This window comes from Artemia franciscana, chromosome 20 (genome assembly GCF_032884065.1).
Source record: "Artemia franciscana chromosome 20, ASM3288406v1, whole genome shotgun sequence".
In the NCBI taxonomy this organism is placed as follows: Eukaryota; Metazoa; Arthropoda; class Branchiopoda; order Anostraca; family Artemiidae; genus Artemia; species Artemia franciscana.
This window is the reverse complement of record NC_088882.1, coordinates 22,388,703-22,414,407: the sequence shown is the minus strand read 5'-3', so window position 1 is coordinate 22,414,407 and position 25,705 is coordinate 22,388,703. Positions and strand designations below refer to the sequence as shown.

The 25,705-nt window shown below is 34.5% G+C and overlaps 1 protein-coding gene across 1 annotated transcript in view; it reads right to left on the bottom strand.

Annotated features, from left to right (window-relative positions):
* The window catches only part of LOC136039918 (glutamate-rich WD repeat-containing protein 1-like), a 71,743-nt gene extending 47,298 nt beyond the window's left edge, over nt 1–24,445 (bottom strand). The window contains exons 1-2 of the mRNA XM_065723908.1: nt 24,319–24,445; nt 3,625–3,834 (exon numbers count right to left, since the gene is read on the bottom strand). Coding sequence (XP_065579980.1) covers nt 3,625–3,834; nt 24,319–24,343 — 235 coding nt within the window. The 5' untranslated portion in view covers nt 24,344–24,445. The remainder of the gene's footprint in view (nt 1–3,624; nt 3,835–24,318) is intronic.
* Nucleotides 24,446–25,705: the final 1,260 nt, after the last annotated feature.

Here is a 25,705-nt window from a genome sequence, read left to right as displayed (position 1 = left end):
TGTTGTCAGACCTTAACTAAACCTGATAGGAATAGTGCCATGATGGCACCTAGGATGCAATACAAACTTTTACAGGATGAGAGGGAGTTGGTCCCTAAATTCTTATCTTAAGATATCTACCATAAAGTTGCCAGATATATGTCAAACTTGGTAAGAAGTGAGAGTTACCGTCTTAGTTATTTTCTAAGCATATGCTTTGTATTTTCACGCCAATTAAACAGCAAGCCTTTTTTTAGTGTAAGTACGCCTTTTTGGCCAAACTACTGCCATTAACCTAGTTAAACAGCCAAGCCGAGCCCTTTGATGACAATAGTACAATTTTTATTAAACTTGACTCCTTTGGGTCATCACTTAAGCTTGGAAGCCCAAAGAGAGTATCCTTGTATGTTTTGGGCTTAAACTATGTGCTACAAGCCCATCTCAATTTTTGGACAGATTATTACTAAAATTTGTTGGTGAAAATAAAGTTTCCATTATTTAGAGCCCTTTCCTCTGGAGCCGAGTGGCTCATATTATCCCTGGAGACATATGTATTGGATCTTTCAATCTTTATGACCAAAATGTCTGTCTCAAAATATGTAACCAATGTCATCAGGGTATGCAAAGAAGCATGGGGCACATGGTGGGCAGTTTGGGAGTTATGGGTGAAGTTTTGACCTCCAGTCACTTATACTCACTTTACCGTGCAAAATTGCGGCTTTAGCAAGTTAAGACATACCCACCTTTTGTACAAAAAAACTATCCGCAAAGAATGAGCCTAAAGCAAAGTTTGGGTTTAGGATTTCGTGAATCCTGTCATTCTGGATGTTCAGTCTTTGCACCTTCCAACCTTTCTTCATGAAATTGCTATCCCGAAATATTTAAGTTGATGCCATAGGATTTATGAGGGTGCCCAAGGGACAAAAATGACGAAAGTTGATTCTCTTCCAATAGTTTTTGGCCCTTGCAAAAGGCACGCAAAAGCTTAAGTTTCGACCGAATGAGTCCAATCCCTAGTTTCTATACCTCTGATACTATATGAGGCAGCCAAATGAAGACCGATGACTTGGGGACACCCTTCGAGGGACCCAGAGACCCATGCCCCTTTACCAAGTCAATGCTAGTGAAATGACTTACACAAATACTGAGCAGAATTGAGCTACATGATTCACAAAAGGTAGTGATTGATGCTGTTCCATATTGTCAAGAGTAATATTTATAAGTAGGAATCTGGAAATATTACACCCAAAAAGAGTAGCAAACATTATCTCGGGGGCACTATTGGGTTGCATGATACAAATAAATTTCAATAGCAGTTATATATATTATATGACACACAACAGGTGAAAATTTTCTTTTGCTTAATTGACTTTTAATACGTATAGAAAATCGAAGATGAAGCCAGCTCTTATGCGATTCAACACACAAGTGTTGATTTAGTAAAGAACGAATATTCTCCCATGGATTGATGAATCGATCCCAGCCACTTCATTTGGAAGGGGTAGATAAGGAGACTTGGTTTTCTCTGCCTGATCTTTTTAGATAGCAATTGGCTATCAGATTGATTCGGGACTATTAAGGATCGCTCCTTTAGGCCAACTTCTTCACGAGTTTTCCAAGGGTAAACTCCTAAAACAAGCCGTGTACATGCCTACGTCGACAGAAGTTATGCACACCCAAGTTATCAAAATACATTACATGCAAGATGGGAGTGGTTTGAAGGGATCAAGCTGAGGATTTCAAAGTGTGTTGGGGGAAGGGCGTGTCTCGATTGTCTCAGGACAGAACAAAAAATAAATGTGACAAAATATGTATTAGAGCAGGGGACAAAGGGACCAAAAAAGTTTTGCTTGTATGCTAAAAGCTTTGCTTTTTAACCTTAATACTTTTTATCCAGCTTTAGACCCTTTATAACTTTTAGTCCATGGTGAAATAGCAAAATATATCGCAAGTAAACATGCGTAAACAGGTTATGAAAATAACGTATCTACAATAACTTGGGGATGGCCGGTGGACTGAATTTAAACTTTCAGAGCGTTTGCGGTCCAGGTTAGCTTACTATTTTGACAAGGGGGAGTAATCAGAGGAGGGAGAGCGTATATTTTCAATCATTTTGACTGAAATCACTCTCATTATCCACAATGGATCCTACAGCCCTAAAATTATTAACAAACTTTTGCACATAATTACAGCTGATACCACATTTTAATTAAATATTCAAATTTTGCTCAAAGCACCAAGTTTACCAAAAATGAAAATGTATTTTTGAACTGGTTAAGTGGAAGCTTGGAAAAATAATTAGTAAAATAATTTTATTAATAATATTAATAATCATTAAATTATTAGTTGTTGACTAACCTATAAAACCATCTTTTTTGAAAGACCAATTATCCTATTTTGCCATATTTATCTTTTCCAAATATTTATTCCATAAGTACCATTTTATTACTTCACTTGTATCTCATAAAGTAAAAATATTAAGTTTATTGTTTCACTTCAGAACCCAATGAAAGAAATTAAGACTTGACACATTCAAATGCAACAAAGACAAATTGAAAAATGTTTCACCCTTGGCTAGTTTGACTAGTGCTAGATACAAGATAAATAATTAGACTTCTCCATGGAGGATAAATATGAAATATTGTGTAATGAAAAACTCAAGACGTGCCTTTAAATAACTTACTTGCAGATTTCTGCAGCATCTTTGCATTTTTAAATGCGAAAAGTATTACCAAATTAGTTTCCACACATTGTTTTTCGCTGTTCGGCCTGGAAACTCTGGTGAAACTTTTTGAGCACGAAAAATAACCTTCAATATGTCATAGCAACCAAAAGAAAAAAAAATCCTGGTTTTCAGGTATAGATAGGCCTGAGATGGAGCCACGTGGCATTAAATGTTTTCATATTGATGTCCTTGGTATGTTAACATTTAAATTACAGTCTAATATTTCAGTTTTTTATAAAAGCTGAAATATCATTAATGATATTCCTACAAATAGCCCATAGTAAAACCGTCTCTAGTAAAAAACAACAATAAATTAATTTAACTTTTTTTTTCAAAATAAAAGTTAAAATTATTAGGTCAAGAGGGCTTAAGGAGGCAACGGTCCTATTCCAATTTGTGGTGAAGTTTGTTCGTTTCGAGTTTGATTTGATTATTAGTTTGAATTTCTGTTAATTTTCGGTTTCAAATATTCCTTAATAATAACTTCTGTTCGTTTGTAATTTACGTATTATATTAATTTACTACTAGTTTTAGGTTTTAATATTTTATATAATGCATTTTTCCGCAAAACTTGTGTTAAGAAAGAGTAGTTTTAAATTAATTACAATATATGGCTTCCTTTTGAACTAACGTTTTCAGTTGCTGGAGTTCATATGGCTAATTAAGAATAACTGAGCTAATTGTTTCAATATTGTTGTTTTGGAGGAGCATTATTTTAATTTTTAGAGGTCAAGGCTGGCTCAGTGCCTCAGATGAAAAAGGAATTTTTCATTTTAAATACGATATTTTTTAAAAACAGAGGCTTAGAAAAGATTATACAAGATTACAAACTTACAACTTTGCACTTCAAGAAGCACTGGAAAATTACTTAAGGTTTGTACAGTGTTATTTCGTTTCAGAAACCTAAATGTGCAAAGTACCTGTTTCAGCAGTGTGAAGCATGATATATGCAGACTCATCACAGACTAATTCTTCTCCTTCTTCAATTGGTTGTCCAGGTAAATAAGTTTCTTTTACTTTTTCCTCATCACCTATTTCTTCATCTTCTGCTCCATCTTCATCTTCACTTTCTTCTTCGCTTATAGTTCCATTGTCTTCATTTTGTTCATCTTCCATGCTCTCGTATTCTTCTAAAAATACATTAAGATCACAGAGAGCTATCTATCTTATTCTATGAGAAATATATATATATATATATATATATATATATATATATATATATATATATATATATATATATATATAAAGAATGATAAAGTAATGATACAGAATGATAAGTTATAGGTTTATTTTGAAGTGTTTAAATAGTATACTGGTTCATTTCCTGGCGGAATATCAAACGAATGAAAGAATTCTACAAACAGATATTTAGGGTCATTGAAATAACAACTCCAATGAATTCCAGGTGAGCCACTTAAACCATAATTAATCAGACCAAACTTTTTTTTTATTGATTTTGTTTGGTAACGTGTCTCGAGAAAATACACATCTAAAATAAAGAATGTGATGCAATTCAAATATCAATATTTGTTAAGGGTATCATTTGTTTTTTTCTTTTTTCATGCGCTTCTCGTTTTTTGGATAAGAAGATGAAACTTTTAGCTCTTCCACGTTTCTTAGGAACCTTAACGTATTCAACAAGTTTTTAAGTCTTCCACGTTTTTAGGAACTTCATCGTTTCCCATTCCAACGATTTTCTGTGTACCAGGAAGTCTTAAAGTTCAACTAATTTTCCAGGTATTTTAATGCTCCGCCAGAAGAGCTATCAGTAAACTTATAAACAATATTTTTACTTGCACACGTTCCCAAGGCGGCAGCACAACTTATTAAAGCAGCTTTTCCGAGTGCAACAGCTAAAGACTTTAAAAACCAAAAAAAATCCTCCACTTTGAAAAAGTTGTTTGTACGAAACATCAATATCATATCCTTTTTCTTTCTCAAATTTTCCTATTTGATTCACTTGCCTTGGTTCGGCCTTGGTTTAAAAGAAATTGAAAGGGTTCTCAATAATTTTTTTGCTGTGACTTGCACAAGTTTGACATTTCTGTTTTGCTTTAAAGCATCCTTTTATTTTTGAAAAGGGGATAGATAAATTTTATACTGAATAAAACTTACCATTTATTAGTGAATTATTTTATATGATAAAAATCTAATATTATTTATTTTAGTTCAGCCCTCTGTCATTCTCTTTTGAAATGCTTCATCGGGATCTTTTTCAAGTATATTTATTATAACATTTTCAAAATTGTCTAAACGATCAAATAACTGCATAAAGCCCTACGAGTATACGAATAAAGTTGAAAGATTAACTGCATCTGAACTATTTTTTGGGTTTGCAACATTTCTAATTCTTCTATTTTTTGCATTAATACCTTCTTTTGTTACTTTTAAGGTATTTTTTAGTAATAGTTCTTTGTCATAAACTCTAATCAAAATACTGTCAGGTGATTGATAAATTTTAGCATACTTGCTAATATCCTCGCTTAATTTCAGATAGTTTAGGATTTAATCTTTAATAATATCTTGTTTGAAATCGTTTAATGTTGAAAGATTAACTGCATCTTCACCGTTTTCTGGGTTTGCAACATTTTCAATTCTTCCATTTTTCACATTTACATCTTCTTTTGCTATTTTTAAAGCACTTTTTTACGAATAATCCTTTACCATCGACTCGAGTCAGAATTTTATCAGGCGGTTGGTAAGTTTCAAATAATCTTTTAATATCCTCACTTAAATACTGATTTTTAGGAATTTGTTGGCTAACAACTTCACCCTTGAAATAGATTAAAAGAATCTTCAAATTTTGTAAAGTAATAGTAATTTTAATATAAAATGTAATACTAAAAGTAATTTTGTAAAGTAATAGTATAATATATTTATCATACAGATAAAATTGTCAATTAATATTATAATTTTGTAATTGTATGTCAAAGTTTTTTCTATTTTTTGAAGATTCTTCGTTTATTTTCAGATCAACAAGTAAAAGCCATTACCCTTTGAAGTGAGATTAAAATAGTTATGAAATTTATCTTTTTTAAGTCAGATGCACGATTTTGCCTGATTCTATCGCTTGAATTAGAACATTTCAAAAATGCAAAATAATCACAATTTAATCCTATGAATTTTGGGGTATTAAAATAGCTTTGAGAAATGCATAATATTGATGCATCTTGTTTTCTACCTCTCACAAATAAATCTTCAATATTTTAAAGATCCTTTTCTGTTACAAAATCGTCAAGGACCAACCAAACTCATATAATTAGGATCTAAGTCGTCTACTTCTACAATATCGTCTTTATCATTACTTGCAAACAATATATTCAGTCTTTAAAGCATACTGAGTTTCTGATAAGCTTTGTACTTTTCTGAATAATACATCTTTAAAATTTTGTAATGTCATTTTATCTCTAGCGATATTTGTTTCGATATCTTTCAATTTTTTTCTTTGCTGTGGTATCATCGTCACCTTCTTTTAAATACGCGTATACTTTTGATCTTAAACTTACAAATTCTGACATTATTATTCCAGATAATTAATCCTACATCATACCTATTACTTTTTTATTGACTGCAGTGAAGTTATAAGGGTTATCTTTTTTACAATCTGAAGTACCGAATTTTTTTGGAGGTCAGCTTTAATGTCTTCATAAAAATCCTAAATTTGAATTTCATATATAAAACTATTCCTATCCATGTAGCACAGACCAATGTTCTCATTATATTTTGGTTTCATGTATTCATACATCAGTAACTTAGATAACTCTAATACAGTGAATCCGGTATAAAAAAGGTTTATGTAGATTCATTTTTGACTTGGCCATTCTGGCTACCAAGTAATTTTCGTTAAAGATTATTTCCGAGATATAGTTATATTTTTGATTATTTTTTCTTTGTTTATGTCTGATGTAATGCGGATATTTGTACCTAATACTGAACCACGCAGTTTGATCTTAGAAATTCCTAAAGAAAGACAATATCTCTTGATAAATCGAAAAGAGTGTACAAATTCTTTGAAAATGTCAGTTACAGATCAATTAGGTAAACTTTTCGATGTGAATGGTGATTATGTTGGTTATGTTTTAGATTTGAAGCAAGCTTGATACCATTGAAAAAAGTTTAATGTTTATTAAATTAGTTTGAATTCATTGTGTAAATATGTTTAATAATTATTTTACTATAATAAATGCTGATTAATTGAAAACAATTGCATTACACAAGACAATACGGTAGTGCTATTGGTAGTTTCTTTAAGAATATAGCTAACTCGTAATTATTCAAATATATAAAAATATAAATATATATGTTTAAAAAATATAAAAGAATATAATATATAAAAATATAAAAGAAATATGAAATGAAAAATATAAAAGATGGAGCTTTGTCAGTGTATACTAATGTAAACAAACCTCGATTAGACTTAGTAAAAAGTAGAAGTATTGAATACGGGAAAGAATTCATCGATTTAAATAGAAAAGAATCAGATGATGTATTTAAAAATAAAACAAGAGCTAAGAGCTCATATGGCACTTGTGATGAGGTGAGAAGAGCTAAGAGTCAAGATATCATATGGTTTGAGCTCTAACAAAATTCTATGAATCAATAGATTGATTTAAAAAGGAAAATAAGAGGCTTAATGCCGGTCAGGATTTAAAATAAGAGCTCTGAGTCACGATATCCTTCTAAATATCAAAATTCATCAAGATCCGATCACCCACTCGTAAGTTATAAATACCCAATTTTTTCTAATTTTTCCTCTCCCTTTAGCCCCCCAGATGGTCAAATCTGGGAAAACAAGTTTATCAAGTCAAATTGTGCAGCTCCCTGACACGCCTATCAATTTTCATCGTCCTAGCACGTCCAGAAGCACCAAACTCGCCAAATCACTGAACCCCTCCCCCCAACTCCCTCAAAGAGAGCGAATCCAGTACGATTCTGTCATTCACGTATCAAGGACATTTGTTTATTCTATCCACCAAGCTTCATCCCGATTCCTACACTCCAAGTGTTTTTCCAAGATTTCCCCCTCCAACTCCCCCGAAAGTCAAACGATCTGGTAGGGATTTGAAATAAGAGCTCTGCGACATGAATTCTTTTTAAAAATCAAATTTCATTAAGATCCAATCATCTATTCGTAAGATAAAAATACCCCAGTTTTCACGTTTTCCAAGAATTCCGGTTTCCCCCTCCAACTTCCCCCCGACGTCACAGGATCTGGTCGGAATTTAAAATAAGAACTTTAAAGCACAAGATCCTTCTAAATATCAAATTTCATTAAGATCTGGTCAACCTTTCGTAAATTACAAATGCCAAAATTTTCAAAATAACCCCCCCCCCTCCAATTCCACCAAAGAGAGCAGATCCGGTCCGGTTATGTCAGTCACGTATCTTAGACAGGTTTTTATTCTTCCCATCCAGTTTCATCCTGATCTCACCGCTTTAAGTATTTTCTAAGATTTCCGCCCCCCCACAACTGCCCCCCCAACCAATTACGCTTGATCCGGTTGAGATTTAAAATTAAAGATCTGAGTTACGAGGTACTTCTAAATATGAAGTTTCATAAAGATCCGATCACTCCTTCGTAAATTAAAAATACGTCATTTTTTCTTATTTTTTAGAATTAACCCCTCCCCAATAGATCGGATCCGTTCCAATTATGTAAATCACGTATGTAAGACTTCTGCTTGTTTTTCCCACCACGTTTCATCCCGATCCCTCCAATCTAAGTGTTTTCCAAGATTTTAGGTTTCCCCCACCCCAAACTTCCCCCAACGTCACCAGATCCAGTCAGGATTTAAAATAAGAGCTTTGAGACACGATATCCTTCTAAATATCAAATTTCATTAAGATCCGATAACCTGTTCGTAAGTTAAAAATACCTCATTTTTTCTAATTTTTCAGAATTAACCCCTCCCCCAACTACCCCAAAGAGAGCAGATCCGTTCCGGTTATGTCAATCATGTATCTCCCTCCACTCTAAGTGTTTTTCAAGTTTTAGGTTTCCCCCTCCCAACTCCCCCCCCCAATGTCACTAGATCTGGTCGGGTTTTAAATAAGAGCTCTGAGCCAAGATATCCTTCTAAATATCAAATTTCATTGAGATCCGATCACCTGTTCGTAAGTTAAAAATACCTAATTTTTTTCTAATTTTTCAGAAATAAGCCCCTCCCCCAATTATCCCAAAGAGAGCGGATCCGTTCCATTTATGTCAATCATGTATCTAGCACTTGTGTTTATTTTTCCCACCAAGTTTCATCCCGATCCCTCCACTCTAGGTGTTTTCCAAGTTTTAGGTTTCCCCCTCCCAACTCCCCCCCCCAATGTCACCAGATCCGGTCGGGTTGTAAGTTAAAAAGCGGATACGTTCCGATTATGTCAATCATGTATCTGGGACTTATGCTTATTTTTCCCCTCAAGTTTCATCCCGATCCATCCACTCTAAGTGTTTTCCAAGATTTTAGGTTTCTACCCCCTCCAACTCCTCCCAATGTCATCAGATCCGGTCGGGATTTAAAATAAGAGCTCTAAGACACAATATCATTCCAAACATCAAATTTCATAAAGATCCCATCACCCATTCATAAGTTAAAAATACTTCATTTTTTCTATTTCTTCCGAATTAACCAGCCTCCACTCCCCCCAGATGGTGAAATTGGGAAAACGACTATTTCTAATGTAAGCTGGTCCCATCCCTGATACGCCTGCCAAATTTCATCGTCCTAGTTTACCTGGAAGTGCCTAAAGTAGTAAAACCGGGACCGACAGGCAGACAGACAGACAGACCGACAGAATTGGCGATTGCTATATGTCACTTGGTTAATACCAAGTCCCATAAAAAAATGATGAAAGAAGCTAAGGGAAACAATAAAAGGTACATAGATAGAAGATGTCCAGATCAATTAAATACGTTGATTACACGCAAGGGGTTAAAAATTTTAGAATGAAATGTTTTTTAATAGTCTTTCTCTATCTAAATAAAAATTATAGAAGTTGTTGCTCCTTATTGGCAAATATTTGAAAACCTAATGTTGATGATTCAAACTTACAGAAATTAGAGAAACAAATATAAATGTTTTATAACTATCTAATTTTTATGGGTTTGATTTGTTTAGAAATGCTGAAAATATCATTAATGGTAAAACAATATAATCTATTGATTATGTTGGTATATCAACAGCCGTTAAAAATCTATTAGAATTTTCTGATGATTATTATAGAAGTGCAGCCAAAAATGTGTTTTGGTATAAAGATAAAACGCGAACAACTGGTTCATTTACACAAAAAAACCAGTTTGTAAGTACTTTTAGAGCTGCTGCAAAAGCAGGTGAAAATCCAACAATTAAAACAAAGAAAAATGATGAATTTAATAGCGGTCAATTAAAAACATAAAAAGTCATGTAGTTAGTATGTACTTACCATTATAGAGATTATTGGGATTTTGTCAGGACATTAATCGCGTGTTACACAAAAATTGCGTTGAAAATGAATAGTAACAATAATATTAATATAAAAAGAGATTCTAAAAATTTTAAAGTAGATAAAATATATTTATCTTGGATCTTGTCAACATTAAATCCTAGTTTATTCATTTGAAATGAGCTAGAAGGCAAATTAGTTAAAAAGAGTTCATTTGAATTAAGATGGTAAGCACGTAATACTTATAAAAATGATAATAAAACTGACAAAGAATTGACATCTAGAGTAGTTCCTGAAAGATATAATAGAACTAAAATTGTTAAAGTATGAAAGAGAACAGAAAAAGATGATAATACTTCACAAAATAATATGATATTTAAGCATATGAATATGAATAGAATTGAATTGAGAGTGAATGGAAATAAATATCAACAAGATTTAAAACGAAATTTTAGTAAGAACAATGAGGATTATTCTGATGCTTATCAAAGATTTTTAACATTTAGGAAACAGAAATCGAAATGTTAATAATTGAACCATTGCTTACTGTAATGATTTTAAAACAGTATATTCATTGTTTAGTTTTGACGTTTCAAAATATAGACCTAATATTTATGCATCTGGATCAACTGTTGATATAAAAATTAAACTTTTGTTAGATGATAAGACTGATAATATATACAACATTAACTGAAACATTTCAGAAAGAAAAGTAAACATGGATGTCATTGACCATAAATTACATTTTAATCTATTAGTTATTCCTGATTCAGAAAATTTATCTAATAAAATCCTCACCTAGTAAATGGAGAAACTTTTAAGAGAAATTAAAATTAAGAAAAAACACAATCGAACGGTTAAAAAAGAAGACTGAGATATTGGTATTGAATACATAATTAAAGCTATGAAATGTGTAACAACTCAATATGGTAATAAAATTGTTATTACTATTAATCTTAAAGTTGAACCAGTTGATATCTTTACACCAAAACGATTTGATTCTAAAGCAATCGACTTGGAAAAGAAACTTGAACAATTAGATAAAGGTATAATTTTAAAAGTTACTGAAAGAAAAGGTAAAGATAGTAATAATTATTTAGACATATGGACCTATCCACTAAATATTAAAAATACTAAAGTATTACATTTTATCAGTAATATATACAAAACATTGAATATAAGTAAAATATGTATCAAATTCCTATTTCAAAAGACCTGTTTTCATTTTAATGCTCATAATAAGAAATAGTAAAAATATCGAAAATTTTCATTTAAAATGATGTGAATTTTACTGGTAATGGCGTAAAATGGATTAACTAATGACGTGACCTAGAACCCGCGGTTACTATACTACTATGGGGCCGTTCTTGCATGTCTCGGCTCATTGACCATCCCCTTCCCTTATTCAACAAAGATTTATTCAACAAATGGATTAACTAATGACGTGACCTAGAACCCGCGGTTACTATACTACTATGGGGCCGTTCTTGCATGTCTCGGCTCATTGACCACCCCCTTCCCTTATTCAACAAAGATTTTATGGCACCGGTTGCTAAAGACGAGCAATAATTGTGAGAGCTCTTTTTTTTAAGTTTGACGTCTTCATTTTACCCCATGTTTCCCAAGAAATGAAACAGCCCTCCGCTTTCCAAGCATTTTAAATTTGTGAACTAAAGACCTGTCAGACAATCAATACATTCATTTCCGAATTCTACAAATTCAATAATATCTCCTAGTCAAAAAATTCACTGTCCTGTGTAGCCCAGCTTTTCTAGGGTTACAAACTTACAGCAACTGCTTTAAAAATACAACAAGTTTTATGAATTTCTCAATTTTTTTAAGGTGTTAAAGAAATTTAGTCTATTATTAAGGTTAGGGTTTACAAGTAAACTATTCAATTAGAATTAAAAGTGAAATGAATGAACCTGAACCTGGATCATTAGCGTCAATGCAATTCTGTTATGGGGCTAATCTGTCTCATTCATAATGTCCAATCTCTCACGAGCATTTGAAAACGCGTAAAAAGGAAAATGGTGTAAAAAACTTTAAAGAAGTACATTGATTAATAATCCCTTTAAGTAGAATGACTTTGCTAGGATTGAGATTAGATTAGTACCTTGTATCCTAGCCTGAACAACTGGAACAGTAGGAGTCAAAGTGTTTTTATTGACTGCATGCATTTTTTTGAAAAACGAATGATACAGAGATTGTTAACAGTCTTGTTTCACCATTATGATATCTGTCAATGTACTACACATTTTAAATATCATTGGGTCACTACCTTTTAGGACCTTAGCTAAGTAGTATTAATTCAAATGGCCAAATTAACACAAAGCCATCCTCACAAAAATCAAAAAGTCAATCTCAGAGACAATTGCTTTGTTTGATCCTACAAAGAGTCAGGTAGAGATCCAAGTTGATGCTTCCAGATCAGAACTTAGAGATGTTCTCCTTCAAGTGAAAATAATTGTTTTATTTGCTTCATAATTTTCTGTTTTGCATTTAAAGAGATAGTCAAAAAACAGAAATGGTTTATGTGCAAATGTCTTTGAGTTTTATCATTTTCACCAATAGCTCTTTGGCCACCATTCCTGAGTCATCAGTGACCATAAGCCACTGAAGATGACTCTCAGTTGGCCAATAAGTAAGCCATCCAGAACACTTCAAAGGATGATGTTACATCTACAGCCCTGTTACGTTAGCATAACATACTGGCCTGGCACTGAAACTCAGCTTAGAAACTGAAGAACCATTTCTCCAAAGAAAATTGAGGACTACGTACAATTTTTTTTTTTAAATTCTACTGCTAATTAGCCAAGAAAGTCTATCTGAACAGGAGTAAAAACACTCAAAGATCCAAAGCTGAAGGTCCCACAAAAAATGACAGAAGAGGGCCGACATGGGGAAAAACCAATGGTTACTTGTTTGATAGCCACATTCAGGAAAGCGAAATTAGTGTTGTTGACGATGTCACCATAAAACATTACCAGCTTGTCATTCCATATAACATACAAACTATAATACTGAAAAGATCCATGCTTCACACCTTGGTATAGAAGATGTCAATTTATTAGTCAATTTTTTTACGTTTATGGGTTCGGAACAATTACTTGCACAAATCTCATAATGTTCAGAAATGTTCCGGGATTTTGTGAGGAAGTAGTGAATACAACACAAAACCTCTATGGTAGTTCAAACCGTTCCTAATCTATTGGGCTAGCTGAAAAAACAGGTAGTATAGCTAGGGCCATGATTGTGAAAACAAAGATATTGAAAACGTACCCTGATCTAGCTCTCTTTGAGTACAGGAATACACCAGTCAATGGTATAGCTTCTCCAAACAGCCGTTGATGAGTAGAAACTTAAGATCCTTAGTACCCTGCACCATTGATCACCTATCTCCAAAGGTTGTACTTATGCAGGAGTTCATTTCCTCAAGAGATAAAGAAAGCAAGGGACAAAAACACTACTATGACCAACACGCTAAAATCCAGAGTCTACTTCAGACAGGCCAAAAAGTTTGAAAACAGTCCAAAAATAAATCTTGGCAACCTACAACAGTCCTTCAAAAAATTGATGCACCACAATTGTATACAGACAAAAGCAAACAGAGTGTACTGACGGAAGCACCTGAAAGTTGTGACTGTGATAATGATAGTTTTAACTCTGGTTCAGACACCAGCAATGCTTTGGCATTTACAGTTGTGTTTTCAAGCACAAGGTTTAAGGTGTGTTTCGAGCAGTTTTGACAAAATCATTTTCAGGTTCTCCATGTTTAACTCAACAAAATTTGAATGCTTTTCATCTTACAGGTTCCAAGCAGGTTGCACAAGGGTTCCTCAAAACTGTAACATACCAGAATACCATGGTTGAACATGACATTGCCATGGTTCTGAGAAGACATTCACCCATGCTGAAATGACACTCAACAATAATCTGTATGTTCTGTGTCAAACTCCATGTTAGAGGTGGGCGACCTGAAAACAAGGCTAGTTCACAGCCTCACTCAACAGATTTGCCCCAAAAAGACGACACGTACTCTTCTCAGGTCTGCAATACTAAATAACTATCTGCCATGAACCAGAAAATTACCGCAGCTCTCCTGCCTTCAGAAGTGAAAATTGACCACCACCTGGAAATGTTGTTGCCAAAAGAAGTGGCTGACAATTAAAGTTACAGTCAAGACTAAACCTATGATAAACAATCTATTTTAAAAAGGAAAGAAAATGTACTATTTATAGGAATGAATACTTGCTTACTATGGCTTGCTTACATTATGTCTGTGTTCTGTATTGCTTATACTTTGATTGCAATCCCACCATATTTTACCCTCAGCCCCCTCGTCATGGAGATTAAACCAGTTACCCTCTAAAACATTAAGGAATCTACTTATACTTCACTCATTTTTCTTTGGAATGACAGGTTTTCATCTTTTTCTTCCTCATGCTTAATTTATGGCAGCATTTTTATCTCGTTTCGATGCATCTATTGACACAAAGCAGAGCCTAACTTTTGCCAGTCTAGGAATTTTCGCAAGTACTTTGAATTTTTTAGAGGGACATAATTATTATTAATAATTAGATGAAATTTCGATCAGTTTTGAGGAATGGTGTAGTTTTTAAATCGTTGGTTTTCTTAACAATAAAAAATGATCCTTTCAATAATCCCACAGGGTACAGTGTAGCTTTGCTGGTAACCACAAACCTATTTCCAGACATGGTCGTTTTTTAATCTAAACATAAAACTGGATGGATGACCGTGTAATAAAATTGGTTTGGAGCCTTTTTGCTTGAATTGTGGCCCTGCAGTTTGTAAAACCAATAAAAAAATATTATTTAATCTTATTTTATTCAGGATACTGATAATATTAATGTTCTGCCTTAAATTTTATCATTTTCTCCTTTATAACTTTTTTTCAGGTTTCATTAATCTTTCACATAAAAAATATGTTTGCTAAGTTTCTTTGCCCTTTTTCTAGGATTTAATAAAATAATCTTAAGATGAATATTTTAACTTGGAAAAACCCAATTGAACTTTTCAAACATTTTATGGTAATGAACTGTAAGTAAGGAGTGACACAGCTCAATAGTAAACAAAACGCTAAAAATCAATGTATCAAAAGAATTGGTTTATTATGGTGATACCAAATATAAGACAGAAACATTATCAAGTCAACCACAACCCGGCTTTCCCCCCACATTTATGAGCAGATTCTCACCAAAAATCCTGCAAAAATCCGTTTAGGAAGCGCGGAATTCATCGTTGGTCAGCAAATGCAATTGATTATACCAAATGCTTGATACAAAAAAAAACACACTCAAAGAGTCTGAAGCTGAAAGAATCTATGGCAACACGCCAAAGAAGCTTATGCATTACACACTAAATAGATTTGTTTATTTGCTAACATAGCTGCAATTTGTTGACTCTTTCCATCATTGACCTCATCCCGACTTTCGCTCACAAGGTTGAAACTTATTTGGAAGCTATAATATAACAAAATACTGTTTGAAATTTGGAACTCTCACCTTAATAAAGTTATTATAAATTAGATTTAATCTATATTCTCTTCATCTCCATTGATAATAATACACCCGTAAACATCTTTTTTAATTTATATAATTTCTCGGAAACTTTACAAAAGTCCAAAACACTTTTGCAACTTCTGTTGGACTTTGCAACAGTCCGTTGGACTTCAGCAAAGTTTCTAAGAAATTATACAAACTAAAAGAGAAATATCTATGGGGATATTAGCATTAATATAGGTGAAGGGAAACACAGATTGAATCCAATTTACAATAGCTTGATTAAGGGGGAGGTCAAAATTTCCAACAGTAATGTGTTACATAATAGTTCCCAAACAAGTGTCAACCATGTGAGCGAAAGTCGGGATGAAATAAATGCCGGAAAGACCGCAGCTAAGTTAGTAAATAAAAAATCCATTTAATGTAAAATACACAGGTTTCTTTTACATGTTGCCATATATAACCTTATATTTCCTATATAGTTCAAATGATCTTAACCTTGTAACTTTATTCTCGGATGATGAAATGGGTTTATAGGCAAATTTTTCAAATAAATGAAGTATTTCATTTTTGTTAGATATCATTGCCAAACTGAGATTAGACGAGACACAATTTGGCATTCCAGAGATAATTTTTAGTCATTTTTGTGTGCTTAATCTTGCTTTTACAGTGATAAATTAAAAAAAACATTTTCCACGAGATGAGTTTTCAAAAAAACTAAGAACTCCATTAAGCCAAGAATAAGCAAAAATAAAGTCAAATAATATCCCAAGATTAAAACTACCGCAAATCACTATCAATAAATAAATAAAACTAAAAACGAACAGAAATTAAAATACATAGCATGAATATATTTGAATGAACATATTTGAGTACATAACGTGAGTAGGGCTGATCAATCAATCAATCAATCAATTTATTGATACTAAAAGAAAAAACTATTACAAAACTAAAGTGGTTACTAAGCCCAAGAAGCTTTGCTTGATAACCCCTATGTCTTCTTAAAACCAGAATACAATTGCGCTTTACTAAAAAAAAACAACAACTGACAAATGGCCGTGGATCGTCAGTTTAACTGACATATACTGGCATTTCTTCCTTAAGGTTTTGATAATTTTTCATTTATGAAAGTAAAAAAGGTGAAAACATTTCAAACGTATTTTGTTTTCAGTGAAACACAAATTGTGTTCTGGTCTTAAGAGGGCATAGGTGTTATCAGTCCTACTCATGTCAGTTTTTGCTCGTTTTAAGTTTGACTCGACTATTTATTGTAATTTCTGTTCGTTTTGAGCTTCATTTATTTATTGACAGTGATTTGTGGTAGTTTTACGCTTGGAAGATTATTTCACTTTGTTTTTGCTCATTCTTGGCTTAATGAAGCTCTTTACTTACTTTCAAAAATTTGTCCTATGGAAAAGTTTTTAAATTAATTTCTGTTCGTTTTTATTGACATTTTCTCTTTAATGGAAAAAATAATAATGTATATTATTTCAGTTTTCTTTTATAACAATCCATAGTATGGATTGCAATTTGTATGTTGGAAAAACTTTTTCAACATTTTTTAATCCTGACACAAACAGTATTTTTAAATTCAAATTTATAGCTTCTGAAGTTGACCTGGTTAATAAAAATTAAAATCATTCTCAAAAGATTCTATCTATGCTTTTTGACAACCTGAATTCACTAACACTCTATTTATTTAAATTTTAAGAGCAGAAGTACTAATAATAGTATTTCCAAAAGTTTCAAATTAATACCCTCAGTCGTTTTCGATATATTGCTGAGGTGTCTTATTGACAATCATAAACACAATGCCTTTTGATTTACTCTAAGCAACATACAGTTTTAAAGCATAATTGAGGGGGTTGATATGCCTAATATCCCTAAGGACGTAGTTGCTAGGCCATTCTACTATGCTAAACAAAATGACTGTCTCAAACTTTGGACTGTAGACACTTGGAAAAAGAATGGACTTGAGAGAAGGGCTACTTGCCCTCCGGCCTCTTGGAATCCTAGGAATGACGCATGGACGGATGATAGATAGACTCATCTATTAACAAATGAACTGACATCATTTTAATACAATCCTAATAAGGGTTTATGCCAGATTCGCCTCTCACTTAGTCGGACTACCTGTCTTGGCTTTTTCTACAATTCGCCATGACTTGATGCCCACAACTACTTGATTTTAATTCAAGACACTGGTACCAGAGAAATTGCGCTGTAACTGGAGTGCAAGGGGGAGGAGTTCCCCCTTCGTATATCTAGCAAAAACATTTTAAACAAGTAAAAACAAAGTGAAAACACTTTAAATGTATTTTTTCCTCAGTAAAGTACAAATTATGTTCCGGTCCTGAGAAGGCATGGGGCTCGTCAGCCCTACTCATATTAAGTTTTGCTTGTTTTGAGTTTATATCGGTTATTTATTGTACCATTTTAACAAACAAAGTACGTTAAAATATTTGAACTTTTTTAACTTTAATAAATTATAAATAACTAAAAGTTTAAGGAACATATACATATCAGTACGTATGCTAAACTGACAATCCACAGCCACTTTTTTTTCAGTAAAGCACAAATTATGTTCTGGTCTTGAGAAGATATGGGGGATGTCGAAGACATAATTTCTAGACCTTTCAAATACACTGAACAAAATAGCTATTGGGCTTACTACCCTCCAACCATTTTTGACTAATAGAAAGGGCACTAGCCCTTTTAATTGTCAATCGAATGAGCCTTTTTCCAAGTTCCTGAGACAATAAATGGCCATCTCAAAATTTCTATCAGATGCATTTCGGTAAAATGCGGGATATCCACCCTCTGACAACTCTGAATCTAAAAATGGCACTAAAACTTCTGATTACCAATCCGAGGAGCCGCCTCCGAAGTTTATATGATCATCATTTTTATCTATAACCTTATATAAACGTAGGTTATAATTTACCTTGCCCTGAGGGATGTGGGAGGGGTCATCCTCAAAGACATAATTTCTGGTACTTTTAACTACGTTCGACAAAATGGATAACCCAAAATTTAAATTGGATGTGTTTGGGGAAATGGGGGCATGGGAGGGGGACTAGTTGCCATCCAATCACTATCGACTACTAAAAAGGGCACTGATCCTTTCAATTTCCAGTCAAATGAGCTGCTTTCAAGGTTTCTATGACAACAAATGGACACCTAAAAATTTCTATCAGACGCATTTCGGGAAAATACGAGATGTGGGGTGGGGGCGGGTAATCAACCATCCGATCACTTTGAATCTTAAAAAGGGCACTAAAACATCAGATTACAAATCTAATGTGCCCCCAGAGCATTCCTTATAACTCTTGCCCCGAGGACTCAGGGGTGGGGTCAGCCTCAAAGGCCTAATTTCCGAACCTTTCAATTGTGTTGAACAAAAGGGCTATCTCAGAATTTTTTATTCGATGTTCTTGGGGAAATAATGGCAGTTGGAGGGGTGTTAGTTGCCCTTCAATCACTTTCGACTGTTAAAAAGAGCACTGACCGTTCAATTTCAAATCAAATGAACTGTTTTCGAAGTTTCTTCGAAAACAAACGGCCATCTCAAAATTTCTATCCGGTGAATTTCGGGAAAATACGATGTGTGGGAGGGGGTGTATCCATCCTCTGATTACTTTAAATCTTAAAAAGGACACTAGAATTTCTAATTACCAATCAAATGAGCCCCCTCCGAAGTTTATGCGAGCACATTTTCTATATATACCTAATATGCCCCCAGGGCATTGATTACAACCCTTGCCCTCATGGCTCTGGAGGGATTGTGATCCTCAAAGACATAATTTATGGACTTTTTGATTACGTTGAACAAGATCTCAAAAACATGATTGGGTGTATTTGGGGAAATGGTGAGCGTGGGTTAGTTGCCCTCCAATCACTCCCAACTATTAAAAAGGGCATTGACCCCTTAATTTCCTGTCGAATGAGCTGTTCTCAAAGTTTCTATGACGACAAAAGGCCATATCAAAATTTCTATCAGATGCATTTACAGAAAATACGAAGTGTGGGGGGGGGGCTATCCACCCTCCGATCACTCTGAATCTTAAAAAGGGCACTAGAACATCTTATTACAAATCCAATTTGCCCCATTCAAAGTTTATACGATCGTTCTTTCTATATATAATTTATATCCCCCCAGGGCATTGCTTACAACTCTTGCCCTGAGGACTCTAGGGGGGGGTATCCTCGAAGACATAATTTCCGAACCTTTCAACTAAGTTGAACAAAATGGCTATCTCAATGGCTTTTATTGGATGTTCTTGGGGAAACGGTGGGTGTGGGACGGGGGTTCGTTGCTCTTCAATCACTTTGAGCTATTTTCGAAGTTTCTTCAAAAACAAACGGCCATCTTAAAATTTATATCCGGTGATTTCGGGAAAATACAAGGGGGGAGGAATATCGATCCTCTGATTACTTTCAATCTTAAAAGGTCACTAGAACTTCTGATTACCAATCCAATGAGCCCCCTCCGAAATTTATATCATCGCACTTTCTATATTTACCTTATATGCCTATAGGGCGTAAATTACAAACCTTGTCCTGAGGGCCCTGGAGGGATCGACATCATCAAAGACACAATTTCCAGACCTTTTAATTATGTATACCAAAATGGCTATCTAGAATTTTGATTGGGTGTCCTTGGGGAAATGGTGGGCGTGAGAGGGGGGCCAATTGCCCTCCAATCACTTTCAACTATTAAAAAGGGCACTAGCCCTTTGAACTTCCAGTCAATTGAGCTCTTTTCGAAGTTTCTAACACAACAAACGGCCATCCAAAAATTTCTATCAGATGCATTTCAGGAAAATATGAGGTGTGGTGGAGTATCCACCCTCCAAACACTCTGAATCTTAAAAATACAACTAGAAGTTCTGAATACAAATCCAATGAGCTCTCTCCCAAGTTTGTGCAATCCCGGTTTCTATATACACCTTATATGCCCCCAGGGCACAAATTACAACCCTTGCCCTGAAAAATGTGGGGAGGGAGGGTTGTTATCTTCCAAGACATAATTTCTGGATCTTTCAACTATGTTGAACAAAATGGATATCTCAAAATTTTGATTGGATGTGTTTGGGAAAATGGTTGGCATAGGGGATGGGTTAGTTGCTCTCCAGTCACTTTTGACTATTAAAAAGAGCACTATTCCTTCCGATTTCCAATCGAATGAGCTCTTTTCAAAGTTTCTACAACAACAAATGGCCATCTCGAAATTTCTATGAGATGCATTTCAGGAAAATAGGAGGTTTGTGGGTGTGGGGAGGGGGAGTTTACCCTCTGATCGCTCTAAATCTTAAAAAGGGCACTAGAACATGTTATTTCCAATCGAACGAGCAAATTCAAAGTTTTCTACAATCATTCTTTACATAATATATATACCTTTTATGCCCCAGGGCAAAAATTATAACCCTTACCCTGAGGGCTTTGAGGGGTTGTCATCCTAAAAGACTAAATTTCTGGACCTTTCAATTACGCTGAACGGCTCTAGGAGGGTTGCCATTCTCAAAGACTAAATTTCTGGATCTTTTTGAACAAAATGGTAATCTCAAAATTTTGATTGGATGTGTTTGAGGCAATGGTGGGCGTGGAAAGAGGGATAGTTGCCCTCCAGCCAATTTGTCTGTCAAAAAGGGCACTAGCACTTCCAATTTTCAATCGAATGAGCTTTTTACGAAGTTTCTACGACAACAAATGGTCATCTCAAAATTTCTATCAGATGTATTTCAGGAAAATACGAGGTGAGTGGGGAGGGAGGTTTATCCGCATTCTAATCACTCTGCACCTTGCAAAGGGGCACTGAAACGTCCGATTAGCATCCAATATGCCTCCTCAGAAGTTTATACAATCACCATTTCTATATAAACCTGAAATACCCCCAGGGCATAGCTTAAAACCCTTGCCCTGAGAGCTATAGAGGGGGAAGGGTTTGTCATCCTTAAAGACATAATTTCCAAATTTTTTGAACTTTCTTGAACAAAATGGCTATCTCAAAATTTTGATTGAATGTGTTTGGGGAAACGGTGGGCGTGGGAGGGGGGTCAGTTGCCCACCAATCACTTTCGACTGTTAAAAAGGGCTCTAGCCCATTCAATTTCCCATTGGATGAGTCCTTTTAAAAGTTTCGACGATAAATCATCTGATACGAAGTACCTTGGTCTAAACAAAAAAAATAATACATTAGCTCACTTTGGAATCAGCGTGTGTAGATTTTAGAGAATAAAATAGACAAACATGAGCTAGAAGTTTTACACTATGAAAATGGCCGCCTCCAATTAAAATGTGAAAGTTTGAAGATACTTTTCATTACGAGAAGTATTGGGTATAAGACAAGAAAGCGATTGGCCCTTGACTTGCAGTGAGAGTTAAGGGTACCTGGTTGATTAGCCTATAGGCTAATTTTAAATTACCCTGTTTTAAGAAATGACTCAAGTTTCTGCTCAAAAATGAAAATAGGACATTGCATAATTGGCCGAACAATAGATTCAGCATGCAAATGTATTAAGTTTGCAATCAATTAAATTTGCATGCAAGCAAGTAAAAGGACCAGTAATCTCTGGTAGGCCTACACCTTGCTTCGGGTAATTAAGGTAGACACAAAAAGGCTTACCAGGCTATGGAAGGATGTACCCTCTTGCAATAATTTATTCAAATTGTGTGTTTTCAATTGATTGAAATGCTAAAAAGATTTCATTAGGCTATTAAAGGCTTAAGCTTTGCTTACAGGGCACGAGTAAAGTGTTATTTGATGGGCCCCTCCTACCTTGAGAAGTAGTTGATTTAAATGAGGCCGTTAGAAATGAATTGTAGGCTTAAAATATACCCAGGGAAAGGTGGAGACTCATTAAAGAGTAGAATGCTAAACCTTCAAATTATAGTTAGGATTGTCACCACTAATTTCCCACAATTAGGATTAATATATGTGTGTCTATATAATGGAAAGCATGTCACTGGGCAGTAAATGGCCCAGTGACAGTGGGCAGTCACTGGGCATATGTCAATATGGTAAAATTCAAGACAAGGTACTTTTTACTATCTTGGAAAGTGGTTAGGTTAGGAAAATGAAACTTTCAGGGAAGGATCTGCAGATAAAAGTATGTCATGAGAAGATGTTTTGAAGAACCTGCCTCCACTCTTTCTCCCTTAAGAGGCACTGACCTTCGACGACCTTTAAAAATATCTGTTTTATAAAAGTGAAACCTTGCAAAATAGATCTTCTGCTTAAATGAAATGCAAGAGAATTATTTTCACCTTCACAACTTTGCTCAGTCCCAATTTATAAGATTTCCAAAATCTGCAATTAAATTTGATCAAACAAAAACACAAAACACTTAAAATTATAATCACGTAAAAGGAATTGCATGTTCAAAATTAAAACCAGAGAAAAAGAAACTGAAAATTAAGATACAGTGTTATTTTTTCTGTTAACCTGTTAAGTAATCAAAATTCTAATACATAGAAATCAGAAGAGGGTTAACATAGTAGCTTGGTAATACCTTTGCGGAGTTTGTTTTTGGCCCTGGATTCACTACTGAAAGTTTTTTTTTTATAACCTTACCACTGTTCAAGATAGCAAAACGTAAACGTGTATAGAATTTTATCAATTTTCTTTCTGTGAAGAGAAAAGTAGTGGAGCACTCCACCTGTGTTTAAAGAAGACAAGGAGAGAGAAGGAGTGGAGGTGGGTACTTCAAAATACCATCTCTGAACATAGCCTACTTTAGCCTTAGACTCATCCCTAAAAGTTTCATTTGGTAAAATTCTAGTTAATTGACTTCTTGCTATCTCAGAAAGGGTTTAGGTTAGGGAACTGAAACTTTCAGGGATGAGTCTACAGACTAAAGTATGTCCTGGGAAGGTATTTTGAAGTACCCACCTCCACTTCTTTATGTGTGTTATAAAAGTGAAACCTTGCAAAATAGATCTTCTGCTCAATTGTGTTCCGGTTATGTCAATCATGTATCTAGGACTTGTGCTTATTTTTCCCACCAAGTTTCATCCTGATCCCTCTACTCTAAGTGTTTTTCAAGATTTTAGGTTACCTCCTCCAAACTTCCTCCCCCCCAATGTCACCAGGTCTGATCAGGATTAAAAATAAGACCTCTAAGACACAATATCCTTCTAAATATTGAGATCTGAGTTCATTGACTCATAAGTTTCATTGAGATCTGATCACCCATTGGTAAGTTAAAAATGCCTCATTTTTTCTAATTTTTCAGAATTAATTTTCAGAATAGCTCTGCATAGAACTAATTTTCAGAATAGACCTGCAAAAATCAATCAACTAGAATTTTACCATTTGGTCATTTTCACTCAGAAGGGCTTGGCCAAAATTTCACTTCACCAGCCCACCTCTCTTAGAACATGTCACTAATTCCTGTGTAAGTGAAAAACTTTAAACTACAGAGTAAAAGTGTCACAGAGTAAAAAGAATCTTTTTACTCTGACTTAGACCTTAGTTTCAATCTGAAGTGCAAACTAGGTCTAGGTAATTTAGGATCAAGTGTCATAATTTAAAAGCAGTCAAAACAGCAGACAACAAATTTACTCAGGCTACTTCTAACCTTCGCCTATGGTAGCAGGAAAAAGGAGTTTTAGTCGGGATGAACAGTTTCAATGCCTGAAAATAGATAAGATTCAATTTTAATACAGTCAGCTTATTACCTTTAGATTGTCTTGTCTCCTCCATTATATACACAAAACCACGTTTCCGGACGTTTGAAAGTAACGCGAAATATGTAAGGATAAATTACCTAAAATCCCTAAGGAAGACCAAATTATGGCCTTTTCTTGCGATATTGTTCATAATTAATGTTCACCAACAATTTGTTCTAGCCAGACATCGTTGACATTTGCATATGACGTCAGAGAACTAGTCGGCCCCTTGAACGCTCAGGACTACTTTTCCGCGGGCTTACACTTGCTAACCCCCAATAAAAAAGATTACCGAGGATAAGTGACGTCAATGTTATATATTTTTTTTAATGGATACTGCTACTACTACTTCTAATAACTCACTGCAGCTCCAAGCCACCTGAGGCCAACACAGCTACGCACGCTCCTCCTCCAACCTAATCTATTTACAGCCTCTCTCTTTACACCCTCCCAGGAAGTTCCCATTTTTTTTTAAATCTTTATTTATGACATCCTCCCAACCCAGACAAGGACGACCTGCTTTCCGTGTAGCCCCAGACGGTTGGCCAAAAAGGACAATCTTCGGTAATCTGTTATCCTTCATCCGTAGAATGTGGCCTAGCCATCTCAACCTCTCTTTCATTATAGCCCCAGAAAGCGGGATTGGACCACACTTTTCGTACAACCTACTGTTTGAAATACGGCCAGTCAGCCGGGTACCCAGAACAATCCGTAGGCAATTTCTCTGGAAAACATCTAGTAAATTTTCATCTGCTTTTCGGAGTGCCCATGCTTCAGAGCCATATTTGACCACTGTCATAACTGTAGCTTCCAATATTCTAATCTTGGTTTGTAGACCTATCTTTCTATTCTTCCAAACTTTTTTTAACTGTGAAAAAAAAACCTGGGCCTTAGCTATTCTACTTTTAACATCTTCACTGCTCCCAGCATCTTTACTAATAATGCTACCAAGGTAACTGAAGCTCCCAACCTGATGAATCTTTTGATCAGTTTTATCCTTTTGATAAATGGATAAACATGTGAAATTGTTTAGTCTAAGGAAAGGCAAGGAAACTGTAAATAGTGGAAATAATTTTAGCTTTTCTGTGACCTGTAAGTAATCTAATACATATTCCTTACGATTTAAAGGGTTTTTGGTGTTCTAGGTCCATCTTGCATAGGCTAAGCTTAATAAGGAATCAAAAGAAGTTTTTTGGTTGTTAAAAAGGTTGGTTCTTAGGAAGGCAGCAATCACGTTGGTGAATTAGTCAAATATTACCTTATCAAACAGGCCTAGTTTCTAAACAGCCCTATAATTTTAGTTGGAAAAAATTTAGAATGGTTAGGCCAAGGCCTATATTACATAGTCTATATTTGTTGAGATTGCTGTTTAGACTGGATTTTTAAGGTAATGTAG